Source organism: Drosophila elegans, unplaced genomic scaffold, assembly GCF_018152505.1.
Source record: "Drosophila elegans isolate 14027-0461.03 unplaced genomic scaffold, ASM1815250v1 contig_149, whole genome shotgun sequence".
Classification (NCBI taxonomy): Eukaryota; Metazoa; Arthropoda; class Insecta; order Diptera; family Drosophilidae; genus Drosophila; species Drosophila elegans.
In genome coordinates this window covers 26,708,144-26,722,175 of record NW_024545513.1, presented here as the reverse complement: position 1 = coordinate 26,722,175, position 14,032 = coordinate 26,708,144, and the positions used below count along the sequence as shown (strand labels likewise).

The 14,032-nt window shown below is 34.2% G+C and overlaps 1 protein-coding gene across 1 annotated transcript; it reads right to left on the bottom strand.

Annotated features, from left to right (window-relative positions):
• Window positions 1-12,541: 12,541 nt before the first annotated feature.
• Window positions 12,542-13,955, bottom strand: LOC121467939. The gene is made up of 2 exons (XM_041710691.1): window positions 13,889-13,955; window positions 12,542-13,825 (listed from the first exon to the last, which is right to left on the bottom strand). Exon 2 carries the CDS (start codon window positions 13,413-13,415, stop codon window positions 12,855-12,857), a length of 561 nt encoding a protein of 186 aa, XP_041566625.1. The 5' UTR covers window positions 13,416-13,825; window positions 13,889-13,955; the 3' UTR covers window positions 12,542-12,854.
• Between the last annotated feature and the right edge of the window lie 77 nt (window positions 13,956-14,032).

The following is a 14,032-nucleotide window of genomic DNA, read 5'->3' as shown; positions in this document are numbered from 1 at the left end:
TTTGAAAAATGGAAGTCTAAAAAAACAAAGCTTACTGTGTTCAAGAATAAACTTCATTTTAGTATTAATATTTAAAATTAATTCATTGATGTGTAAATGAAAAAATCATTTGGATCTTAATTTAATCCTTTGTGCATAAAGTTCATTGTGTCAAAAATACGTTTATAATTTAAAACGCTTGTGAAATGTATTTTTGGCTATTTTAATATTATTTGATTTGATTTGAAATTACCATCATTAATGTTTATTATTTGTAAATTAAAAAAGTTCAAACATAAGTTGGCCAAGTTTATAAATTCACATCCGCTTCGAAAAGTGACAGTAATTCTGCACCAATCCAACAAAGTAGTGAGGAAAATTGTCGGTTCTTTTGTAAATTTTTGAATTTTTTTACACAAACAAAAAATGGAACCCACTTTTATTAGTGCCCTGCTTTTTTCGATATTTTGCCATTGCACAGGCCTCTTTTACAATCCGGTGGAGGCCAGTACGGAATCAACTGTTTTTTTAATTCTCGCCATAATTTTGCTGCATAAATTGAAATTGAAGTACAACCTAAATATCATTCAAAGTGTTGTGGCTAAAATCCTTGAGGTTGCGTTCCTTTGTCTAACAATACAAGTGCTATTGGTGGTCATTTGGTTCCCCGTCTTTCGAGCTCTGCAATTCCTGGTGGATGCAATCTGCCAGAAACTGCTCAATGCTGTGAGCGATGAGCGGGCTTGGATTGTGGAGAAAGTCAATCACTCGGCGGTGACAGTGGTTCTACTGACCATGGAATCGACGGTGCTGCTCAAGGGTTTCGAGATCGACGATGTGCGGAAGTTGTTCGGCTCCAAGGACGATTGTCTCTCACCCAGTGTCCTTTCAATTGTGGCCAAGGAGGAGGTGAAAGCCTTTCGACGGGAAATGAAAGAGTTGGAGAAACAGTCAATCTTTCGAGCTGCTAGGAAGTGAAATACTGATGGAATCAAATAAATTGGAGTCAACAGAACAAAAGTATCGTGGCAAAGATCATAAATAAGTTTAATACAAATTTTAGCAAATATATAATATAATCATTACTTTTATTTAATTTATTTCCGATATTTTAATTATTATAATTTAATGCAATTAAATTTCAATACTTCAAAGGCTTGCTTTTTATACCCTTGAAGAGGGTATTATAATTTCAGTCAGAAGTTTGCAACGCAGTGAAGGAGACATCTCCGACCCTATAAAGTATATATATTCTTGATCAGCATCACTAGGCGAGTCGATCTAGCCATGTCCGTCTGTCCGTCCGTCTGTCCGTCTGTCCGTCCGTTTCTACGCAAACTAGTCTCTCAGTTTTAAAGAAACTTTCCCAAAAGTTGTCTTTCTATTGCAGGTAGTATATAAGTCGGAACGAGCCGGATCGGACGACTATAGCATATAGCTCCCATAGGAACAATAAATAAAAAAAATTATTGCTTTGCTGTTTTTAAATTTTTGTCTTAGTTTTTCGACATATAGTAATGGTTGAATATTTCAGAAGTTCGATTTAAATTTCATCAAAATCGGACGACTATATCATATATTTATCATTGTTTTCTGATGTTAATAAAATTAAAAGCGTATTTTTGAATTTATTATTATTATTATGTTCCATTACTATGTACAAACGAATATAAAACAAAAAAAATTAAAAAATTTAAAAGTCATATTTTGTTTAAAAATTTTTTTTATTATATTGATAATTCTAATAGGAGCTATATGTTACAGTCGACCGATTTTAATAAAATTAAAACCGTAATTCTGAAATGTTAAACCATTACTATTTGTCGAAGAATAAAAAAAAAATTAAAAAACAGCAAAGTTATAATATTTTTTCATTTATTTTCCGATTGTTCCTTTGGGATCTATATGCTATAGTAGTCCGATCCGGCTCATTCCGACTTATATACTACTTGCAATAGAAAGACACCTTTTGGGAGAGTTTCATGCAATCGGACGGATGGACGGACGGACAGACGGACATGGCTAGATCTACTCTCCTAGTGATGCTTAACAAGAAAATAACAATGGTTTACAATTTTAAAAATATCCTAAGAAAGCGGCAAGGTCCGATCTAAAAAAGATTTTGAGTGGCAACGTTCTAAATAGCGACCGCTCGCAGGCATACACCGTTGCACCTGAAATTTTAACCGCGTTTATTTCGAAATTAAATTTTTGAAAACTGCTGACATCATAACTTGCCTACAAAATAACCGCCCGTTTTGAAATTAATCATTTTGAATGGGTACTACCTACAATGCCCTACAAACTTTTGGATTGGTTGAAATTTTTCCATTTGGCAGAATTTAAAAAGTCATTTTTTCACACCAATATTCGACTTTTATTTTCAAACCGTTGATATTTGATATTTTTAAAGATTGTAGGATATAATAGGGGAAATATACTTAGCTTTCATAATCATTTTGAATTTTTGTAACTTCAGCCACTCATTCGACCGGAATCATATCAGCAGTGGAAATACTTTTTTTTGGACTCTCTGTAGTCAGCCCATAGTATCGTTATATTTCCATATTTTTATAAAACAAATATATTAAAATAAAGTTGAAAGCTTGCCCCGTTATGTGCAAAAAATTTCAGGCCATTTTACTAAGTACTTTCCTTAAAAATGTTCAGAAATTGAAGATTTGAATACTCAAATTGGGGATATTCTCATATTGAGAATTATTTTTATTAATTTTAAGTAATAAAAATCAAATTGAATATAAGATGCCCAAAATGAGGAAATATTTACAAAGATTTTTAAATAGAGAACAGTTGTTCTCAGAATGAGTTAAAAACAAGAAAGATAGCAAACTTAGGCAAGCCGAAGTTCGTATACCCTTGCAGCTATTGCAAAAATTAAATATTCTTGAAAACATTAAAATTATAATTTACTTGCGTATATGTTTAAAAACATTGATGATTTGCAGCTCAATTATTCGATATATTCTATGGAAGCTTTATGAAATCGTTTTCCGTTATTAATAAAATTAAAAGCGTAACTCTGAACTGTCAAATTATTAAAAAGTCGAAAAGAATTTAAAAAAAAAATTACAAAATAAAAAAGTTATGTTAAAAAACAAAGGTTTTTTGAATATTTTTATTGTTCCCTTGCACTCAAAGAAATTTCTCCCTGAAATCTAGTAAAATAGCCATTGAATTTTTACTAAAGGAGAGTCACCTTCATTTGATGAAAGTTTATTTCTTAAATTAATGGTTATTCCTTTCTTCAAACAAAAAATTTTTTTTGATCAAATAATAAATAAAATTTTTTAAAACTTAAAATACATTTTATCAAAATGAGAAATAATTTTTCTTAGAACAAGAAATCAAACTCCATTGAAAAAATTAGTTTTCATAATTTATTATTTATTTACAAAATATTATTATTAGTATACACATACATCTTTTAAATATTTACATAATTTTATTAAAAGGTACCAACAGGGCTGGTAGCAAAAAGCAAATCACGTCCTTCACGTCTATGAAAAAAATTGAACATATTATTAAAAATATTATTATTATATAGAAATATTCAAATAAAAAAAAATGAACTTTGTTAATTAAAATTTTTTATATTGTATATTTTAAAAGTTTGTTATTTAAAATTTGTTTAGACATCTTCATTATTTTTGAAAATATAAAAGCCAAAATGTAGTTCATATACTTATCGGCTTGCCCAAGTTTTCTTTTTTCTTGATAAATATATAAATTTGGACTTACCACTTGATTCCTAATTCGATTTTTGCAAGAGAGCACAACAATTTTTGCTTGATATGTTATTATTAAATATTTGAAATATTTTAGTTTTAAAATAACCCCAGTTTTCCACGAGGAGTTTATCCTTGCCTGGGAATGAGCGAGCGAAGTCTGATTCCACCTGTAAAAATACAAATATTTTAATTTTTATCAAGCGAATTACAGTAATTGTAACTCTAACCAAAACGTGTCCAAACGACTGGCGAAGAATTGGGTATTACAGGAAAATGTCGTCTAGGGTCGCCGAAGATTGAAAAAAATATCGCCTTATTTCGTAAAGGCTGCTCCATTTGGCAAGGACTTCGCTCATGGGCTCAACATTGTAGCGAAGCCAGAGTTTTGCTAGTTCTCATTCATCTGAAAAACAATACAAATATTATAAGCAATTGAAATTAAAAGAGAGATATATGTGAAATTACCTTCGTTTTCTAAAAATTCTCTGGTTTCAATCGACCAATCTTTAACCTCAGCTGAAGCCACACTTTTGAATTTGTTTTTTAAGTTGTAATTCTTTGCGTATAACAAGCCTCCTTGTCTATTTTCCTATGTTTTTTTATAAAGTATTTATCCTAAAAATGAGTAATGGTGTAATGGAGTATTAAATATATTTAAAACAATTAAATATTGTCTTACCTTTATTTCTGTGTCAAACCACCCGATTATTTGCTCAGCAACAAAACAAGGGTGCTCAATACTGCTTTATGGCAGTGCATTTAACAGAAGACAAAAACATTTTGGCGATCCACCCCTGGATTTAAAAGTCGCGCGCAGCTTCGCCATCTACTGCAAACGAATTCCTAAAAACGCATATTCCGTTTTACTTGCAACTGCTTCGACTTTTGAATTTTACAGAAGGAGAGGCAAAAGAATTAGGCAAAATATTACTTTTGTTAACAGTGGAAGGGAGAGCGAAGAGAAATTGAGAAGGATTGAACGAATGACAGAGAAAGAAAGATGAAGAGAGGGTTAACGGGAGCGTGTTCGAGAGAGAGATAGAAAGTTACTGATAGACAAACTAAGACACAATTGTCTGCGAATGCAGATGATAAACAATTTAAAAACACATTTTATAAAAAATATCACGTTTTGTATATGTATGTGTATGTGTATGTGTGCGAGAACATGTGATTCCTAATTGTTCCTAATCTCCTTTTATATTTATTGCATTTAACTTACAGTGGCTCACAGCTTATTTGATGCAGAGCCTATTTAAAAATGTTTTCGGCTGTAACTTTTGAACGTAAAGAGCAATGTTTAAAATTTTAATGGATAATAATAGATTTATATATTCAGTGTAATAAAGGAACATCGTTTATTTCATACGAAGAAGTCAATGGGTTAATATAACAAAAAAAAATAAACTTTCCAATTCTATTAGGTCACAGCTTAAATGATGCATTTTATATTTAGTCTTAAATAATAAACATAAAAGTCTTAAAGATATTTTCAGTATTTTGTATGACTTTAATGACCGCATTCAGGCGTGTGGGTCGTTTCTGGTCCTATTTTGGACAACTCATCCAAAAGGGCCGTTATTAGCTGCCATAGTGTCAGATCTCCGCGCGACATATGTACAGTGGCTCACAGCTTATTTCAACCAGCAACCAAAAAAAACTTATACAGCCTATAAAAGCTAAACCAAACAAGATATGAACAAAATTTAAATGCACGATCTTTTCGTAATGGTTATATTTATTAGTTTGTAACTTCATATAATTTTCATAATTTTGTAAATATTTTTAATTTAATTAAGAACAAAAAATCAACAAAAAAAAGGCCACAGCTTATTTCAACCACCTACTTTGCTGCTGTGTAAATCACCGTTCCTTTTTAATATAACGGTTCTTTTTTTTTCTATGCTTTGGTATTTATATTCGAAGTTCGTTTAAATTTAGTCACGTGAAATTAGTAAGAAGATCACTCAGTCATAATTAATTTGCCAAAATGGGGCCGCGTACGACTTTGGATCAGCGAGAACTTGTTCTAAAACATTTTAAAAACGGACATTCGCGCAGGAATATTGCTGAAATGGTTGGGCTGAGTGATGGGACAATCCAGAGCATCATCTACCGCTTTGTACACGAGAATAGAACGCACGATAAGCCAAGAAATGCTCCAAATAAAATTTTCAATCAGATGGACGAACGCTTTATTGTCCGGAAAATTCGGGAAAATCCAAAAATATCATCTCCGAAAATTGCCACTGAAGTAGAAGCAGAGTTAGGAAAGAGTTGCCACCCAGAAACAATTCGTCGAGTACTCCGAAACCAGGGGTATAATGGTAGAATAGCTCGGAAGAAGCCGTTCATTAGCACTAAGAACATCAATGCCCGATTAAAATTTGCTAAAGAGCACTTGGGAAAGGATTCTGCTTTTTGGAACACCGTTATATTTGCTGACGAGTCGAAGTTCAACATTTTTGGCTCAGATGGAGCCACCTATGTGTGGCGTAAGCCTAATACAGAGCTGCAAACAAAAAATTTAAAAGCCACAGTAAAGCACGGCGGAGGAAGTGTTATGGTTTGGGCCTGTATGGCGGCGTCAGGAGTTGGAAACTTGGCGTTCATTGATACTACAATGGATAAACATCATTACCTTGATATTTTGAGGTCCAATTTGCACGATAGCGCGGACAAGCTGGGAATTCGTGAAGATTTTCGGTTTTACCAAGATAATGACCCGAAACACAAGTCGGGAATTGTACAAACCTGGCTGGTTTGGAATTGTCCACATGTTGAGCAACCGCCGGCACAGTCACCTGACATGAACGTTATCGAAAATTTGTGGGCTATTTTAGATGCAAACATCCGTAAACGGAAAATTTTGAACAAATCGGACCTAAAAACGGCATTGGTTGAGGAATGGTCCAAAATCGGGCCAGAAGTCACCCAAAAGTTGGTCGATTCAATTCCAAAACGTTTAAAAATGGTCATTGACAACAAAGGAGGGCATACAAAATACTAAAAATTATTAAATAGCTATAATCATTACATATAAATTAATCTAGCTAACTGGTTGAAATAAGCTGTGGCCTTTTCTTTTGTTGATTTTTTGTTCTTAATTAAATTAAAAATATTTACAAAATTATGAAAATTATATGAAGTTACAAACTAATAAATATAACCATTACAAAAAGATCGTGCATTTAAATTTTGTTCATATCTTGTTTGGTCTAGCTTTTATAGGCTGTATAAGTTTTTTTTGGTTGCTGGTTGAAATAAGCTGTGAGCCACTGTATGTATCTCCGCGAAAATATGTGGTTTTTTACGACATAACTCCCCCGTTGATCAACGCGGAGGTTTGTCGTATAAAAACGACATATCTCCGACGTTTAAAAAATAAATATTTCACCACCATGTACATATCTACATGCCGTCCCGATTCAAAGAAAAACCTTGTCATTTATATGTATTACTTCAAACTGTTTGTTTTTGGATTTATTAACATCACTTAAGTTGACTTCTTACTTAATTGTAAATAAAAACATTTCGAATTGCCTCATTAACAGGCTGATTACAGCTGGGACAATTCGGTTTCTAATTTCCACTTTCATCATCTTCAATGTCATTATTTTTCAAGGAAATATTTTCGACAATTTTATCCCAACATAAGCCGGAGATTTTTACATGATTACATGGTCGCAGCAAAACAGATTTAGGCTTCAATAGGCACACATTACATGGGTATGAACCCATGGACATGTAGCGCTGGTAGCATAAACTGAACCCAGTTTCTGGCGCCATCTGCGAGCAGGTGGCGGAAACAGTTCGTGGCAAATGTGGCGGGTCAACAGGGCTAAGTGTCAAGCACTGATCTGGAGAGAGCATTTCTATTCTTTCGCTGTTAAGAAGCTTGCCGCCATAATTGGGCGGCACCAGCGTTCTTTTCCCTTTGAGCCTTCCACCAGAGAGGTTGACTGCGGTAAAAGTTTTTTTATGGTGCCAGAAGTTTTCACTCGGAAGGGAGAGAGACGTTATACCCAGCCAACGATTAAAAGAGTTAATAGAGCCAACGAAATTAGGTGAGTTATTGGGATAAAGGGCAGATAAAAAGAATGTGTTGGCAAAAGAATAAGAAATTTATTTGTTCGCATTAGGCCTGCAACATTGCTGTATTTTTTTTTACAACGCCCGAACGAAGCGAAGTCTAGTGGGAACACTCAAGCCGATCACCGAAATCCGCCTACGCCTGGAGTGCTTCGGGGGAGGGGCGACAGTGGCAACGCGACCGCCTCGCAAAGCGAGCGGAGGAGTTCGGCGACGAAAAGTGCTAAAGAAATAAATATTAAATTATATAATTCACCCCTGTCCCGACCCGAACTAATGTGCTAAAAGTAATTGTGGCCCGTTGTGGCAGAGATAAAGATATATCGGTAGTGCGGAAAAATAGAAATTTGGCGGTGTAAAAAAAAAGAAGAAAAGAAAAAGCAAAAAAAAAAAAAAATGAGGGAAGGATTTAACCCTAAAATCAAGAAAAATTATGTTTAAGAGAAAAGAAAAAAAAGGAAGGAAAAGGAAGAGAAAATCCAAAAAGAAGAGAGAAAAGTTTTTTTAAAAATAGTGATAAAATTGAGTTATTAAGAATCAGTTTTAATATTTCTTTTATATTTTAATATGTGAGAGTGATTTGAGTTCATTTGTTATTTTACGCAAAAAAAAAATTTTAATTCGCCTCGAGTTCCTTCTTGAAAGTTGAAGAAAAAGAAAAGAAATAATCCCCAGACTTGCCTGCCTCATGATTTTAACCGTGAAAAAGTGAATTCTTTTACAGCCTTCAGCGACCATTTGAGAAAGCGCTTTCTTCGTTGGATTCGCAGCGATAGTCAAGGTGAGCGAAAACTTATACGTTTTTATTTAATTGTTCAAAGAAAAAAATGAAAAGCAAAATGATTTCGTGGTGCAGTGCAAAATCGCGAGGAAAACTATTAAATGAATAAAGAAGAACAAATAGAATATAGATTTTGAGTAAAAAAAAAACAAAAACAATCATATTTTTTTAACCTTCAAACGGAAAAGAGAAAGAAGTGAGAAAAAAATATAACTAAAACTATTGAGTGGAATTCGAGTGGAAAGAAACAGAGATAACTCGAATCACCCTGCATTTTTTTTTGTAGTCGAATATCGTAAATGGTCAGGTTCTTAGCTAACCAAATCAAATTCCTTGCCTCGTCCATCAAGATTTATTTATTTTGTCCCATATTTATTATATGTATATATATCTGTTAAAAATTATGGAGTGCTCCCAAACGTTAGTATATTGTCTTTCTTAGTTCATAAATAAATTTGTATAATGTTTTAAGTTTTAATGTTTTAACCAAAGCCGCGAAGGGGCTGTTCCGGGAGTGAAGGGAAGGGAGAACGGCCGATGGAAGGGTGGACAAAACTAGCCTCATTAACAGCAGAGGTGGAGATGCGGTAGCAGATCAAGTTAAGTGCCTGGCCTCTCGTGGCCAACTGCAATAGCCCAAAATGTAGAAGTGTGTTTAAAGTAGTTTTTTGCTTGTCGCAGAACGCAAATCGAATTTGTTAATAATTACTTAGGCCGATTTGATTTCTGAGCAAGAACAACACCCCAATTGCTGACGAGCCAGAGCCGAGGTAAACATTGCGTGCGCTCAGTGGTCAAGCCCAACATCAGGCCGCAAAAGCAAAATTTATCAATGTTCGAATTTGTTACAGACAATAGCAGTATCCGACAACTGACTTAAATTGGAACCGTCTGAGGAATTAGATGATATTGAAGAATTAAGCTCAGCCGAATTAGTTTCCGTGTCATCCACACTGTTAAAGATATCCTGCTTCTGGAGAGGATCGTTTAGCGAAACCGTGCGAGCTAAAAATCCCTGAATATCTATTTCTCTGTTCTCAAACAACTCCATTGCGTCCATGATTTTTTGAGCACGATTCTGATTGTTCTTAGGTATAATTATCTCTTCATAAAATATTATATACTTACACGTAACTGTTTCGATATTGGTTGATTTCCAACACCGCCGTTTTGGAACAGGAGGGCGAATTCGCATCAATTAAACATTGTACAAATTTAAAAAAATGCCCTTTTGCTCGAATCTTATTGCCTAAATTCAAATTATACGCTTCAACAGACCCGGTGGTTCGAGTTGAACGCTTAAAAACCGAAATGTTCTCAGGTCCCTCCTAAGAATAGAAATATTCCATTATAATATACCAAAAAACTAAGAACAACACAAATTTATTAGTATTAGCTCATAATACAGAGCCAACCTATTTAAGTCACTGTTTCTCGAAATATGTTAAAAATAGAGATAACATCTTATTTTCTAAAGATTGTGCTTGGCATTTCAGCATATTAAAAGCTTCGACTATTTTTGTAGCGGGTAGAAGCGGTAACTACAAAACTTGAGAAAGAGCACATATGCATGTTTATTGCATTTTAGCATTTTGTGTAAAATGGAACCAACAAGCAAAGAAGTTCATTGAGGGATGCAATTTTTTAGAGCGTTCCGCATTGCTTTTTCGTAGTCCGAAATAAAAGATGCACCTTTTAAGCAACAAATGTTGCAATCAATATACATAAACAAGTGCTGGTAGCACAGCTCAGTTTTTCGCGTCACCAATGTGAATATAAACGCCGTTTTATTAAGTTTTAATTTTAATAAAAGCGCCACTGATTTCTTTTATGAATCAATAAGTAAGTCCATTTTGCTCATTCTTATTGGATACTTATGAAGTTCATGTCTCTACAAGTTCATTATACCCTTGCAGAGGGTATTATAATTTCAGTCAGAAGTTTGCAACGCAGTGAAGGAGACATCTCCGACCCTATAAAGTATATATATTCTTGATCAGCATCACTAGGCGAGTCGATCTAGCCATGTCCGTCTGTCCGTCCGTTTCTACGCAAACTAGTCTCTCAGTTTTAAAGCTATCTGCATGAAACTTTCCCAAAAGTTGTCTTTCTATTGCAGGTAGTATATAAGTCGGATCGGACGACTATAGCATATAGCTCCCATAGGAACAATCGGAAAAATAATTGAAAAAAAATTATAACTTTGCTGTTTTTTAATTTTTTGTTTAGTTCTTCGACATATAGCAATGGTTAAATAATTCAGAATTATGGTTTAAATTTCATCAAAATCGGACGACTATAGCATATAGCTCCCATAGGAACAATCGGAAAAATAATTGAAAAAAAATTATAGCTTTGCTGTTTTTTAATTTTTTGCTTTGTTCTTCGACATAAAGCAATGGTTAAATATTTTAGAATTATGGTTAAAATTTCATCAAAATCGGACGACTATAGCATATAGCTCCCATAGGAACAATCGGAAAAATAATTGAAAAAAAATTATAGCTTTGCTGTTTTTTAATTTTTTGTTTAGTTCTTCGACATATAGCAATGGTTAAATATTTCAGAATTATGGTTAAAATTTCATCAAAATCGGACGACTATAGCATATAGCTCCCATAGGAACAATCGGAAAAATAATTGAAAAAAATTATAACTTTGCTGTTTTTTAATTTTTTGTTTTGTTCTTCGACATAAAGCAATGGTTAAATATTTTAGAATTATGGTTAAAATTTCATCAAAATCGGACGACTATAGCATATAGCTCCCATAGGAACAATCGGAAAAATAATTGAAAAAAAATTATAGCTTTGCTGTTTTTTAATTTTTTGTTTAGTTCTTCGACATATAGCAATGGTTAAATATTTCAGAATTATGGTTAAAATTTCATCAAAATCGGACGACTATATCATATAGCTCCCATACAAATAATAAAAATACATAAAAGAACAATCAAATAATTATGCTGCAAATCATCATAGCTTCAATGTTTTTAAACATATACGCAAGTAAATCATAATTTTAATGTTTTCAAAAATATTTAATTCTTGCGATAGCTGCAAGGGTATATGAACTTCGGCTTGCCGAAGTTTGCTTTCTTTCTTGTTTTTTTAGTTCTTCGAGATATAGTAATGGCTAAATATTTCAGAGTTACGGTTTAAATTTCATCATAAATTTCATCATCGGACGACTATAGCATATAGCTCCCATAGGAACAATCATATAGCTGCCATCGGAACTATCGAATAATTAAGCTGCAAATCATCATAGCTTCAATGTTTTTAAACACATACGCAAGTAAATCATAATTTACACGTTTTAAAGAGTATTTAGTTTTTGAAATAGCTGCAAGGGTATATGAACTTCGGCTTGCCGAAGTTTGCTTCCTTTCTTGTTTAATTTTTTTTTAGTTCTTCGACATATAGTAATGGTTAAATATTTCAGAATAACGGTTTAAATTTCATCAAAATCGGACGACTATATCATATAGCTTCCATAGGAAAAATAAAAATATATAAAATAACTATCTAATAATTGAGCTGCAAATCATCATAGCTTCAAGTTTTTAAACACATACGCAAGTAAATCATAATTTTAATGTTTTCAAAAATATTTAATTCTTGCAATAGCTGCAAGGGTATATGAACTTCGGCTTGCCGAAGTTTGCTTTCTTTCTTGTTTATTATTGGTTTTAATGAAACTAGTTTTAACTCTAGCAAAAAACGATTTAAATACAAGTAGACGATATTAAGTACGAAATATTTGATTTCTTGGATTTTATTACTGGTTTTAATAAAACTAAAGTAAGATATGCCTTTTCTTAAAATTAAAAACGAAATTCATTAAGTTATTTTTTTAAATATTTGATTGATTTTGTTATTTTCTTCAAAATACAAGCATAAAATATTTTATTTCTTGACTTCCTTGCTATTTTTGCCGTAGACATCGCGGTATTCGGGATACTCCAGCTTGCTGATATTTCGGAGCTCCCAGAAGGCCTGCTTGGCCAGCCAGTGGATGACGGGGCCGTTCCACTCCTTTAGGATTACCTGGTAGTTCCTATCGTCGGTGTCCGTGGACTTCATAACCCGACTGAAGCTATACCACATGTAGATCATGCAGCGCAGCTTGTAGATCCACAAATGATTGGGCACCGAGCGAATAATGTCCTGCAGATTTCCGAGGAGAGTGTGGTCCATTAGGTTAAACACCACCTTCATATTCCCCAGATAACTATTGCCATTCCTGCTCGTTTATCGTTTATCTACATCGATATTTCGGATATCCTGCCACCAACGATCCCAGCTAGGATAGTCTCTGCCCCGATAGACCTTAGTCCACTCCTTGCCGATGTTTTCCCGAAAACGACTGGACAGAAAACCGGTAGCATTGTCCTTGCCGCCGGATTCCTCTTCCATGAAATTCATATCAAGGGTCATGTCGTTGTATACGTGCTGAATGATGGGCACATCCTTGGATTTCTTCGAGCGAATGACATAGTCGGGTGACCTCTTGAAGAACCGCACTGCATAGGACTTTGATTCCTTTTGGGGAAGCTTGCCCACCACATCACTCACATAGGGCATCTTAAATCCCGCAATTGTAAAAACCTTAGACAACAACTCTTGAGTCCTGGGAATTGGCTCAACTCTGCGATATTCCAACGGCTGTCCTTCGGTACCAAAATGTTCATTGGTAAACTCACGATGATTATCAAATCTCGAAGGTGGCTCACGGCTCATACTCATGGAATGCTGATTACCCATCAACGGTTTGTTGCGAAATATTGCTTCCTGAATGTTTCGAAAACCCATTGGTTGTGAAAAGTTATCATTCGGAATAAAACGCTCGGCTCACGACTTCCTGCATACGAGTTTGGAATAAACTCATTGGATTCACGACCTCTGGGCCGTTGATTCTCAAAGTTTCCATAGCCCATCATGTTGGTGGACAAATTGCGATCATACATGCCAACGGGAGAGAGATTGCGTCTGGGACCGGAGGAACTCCAATCGAGATTCTGCGGCGGTGGAGGAGCATTGCGACTCAAACCCAATTGTCCACCAGAATTGTTTCCATTCCAGCCGTACATATCACCCATTGGACGTCTTAGTCCATCATCGGTACTACGGTTACTCAGATCGAGATTTTCAGGAAAATTGCGCTGCTTGATTTTCTCTATGGCATGGTTAGGCAAAGGCCTAGCTCCACTTATACTCATCCTCTTAAGATTCATAAATATATTAATTCTATATTATTTGAACTATTAATACACCCAACAGCTTACACGTTTCATTATCGGCCTACTCCTTAGCGAAATCGGCATCATGTTGCAAAGTACTTTTAAAAATTAATTAAAATTAAATTATTTTCTTTTTTTGCGGAGAATTCCAAGAGCATTCAAACGCTTTGAAAAATGGAAGTCTAAAAA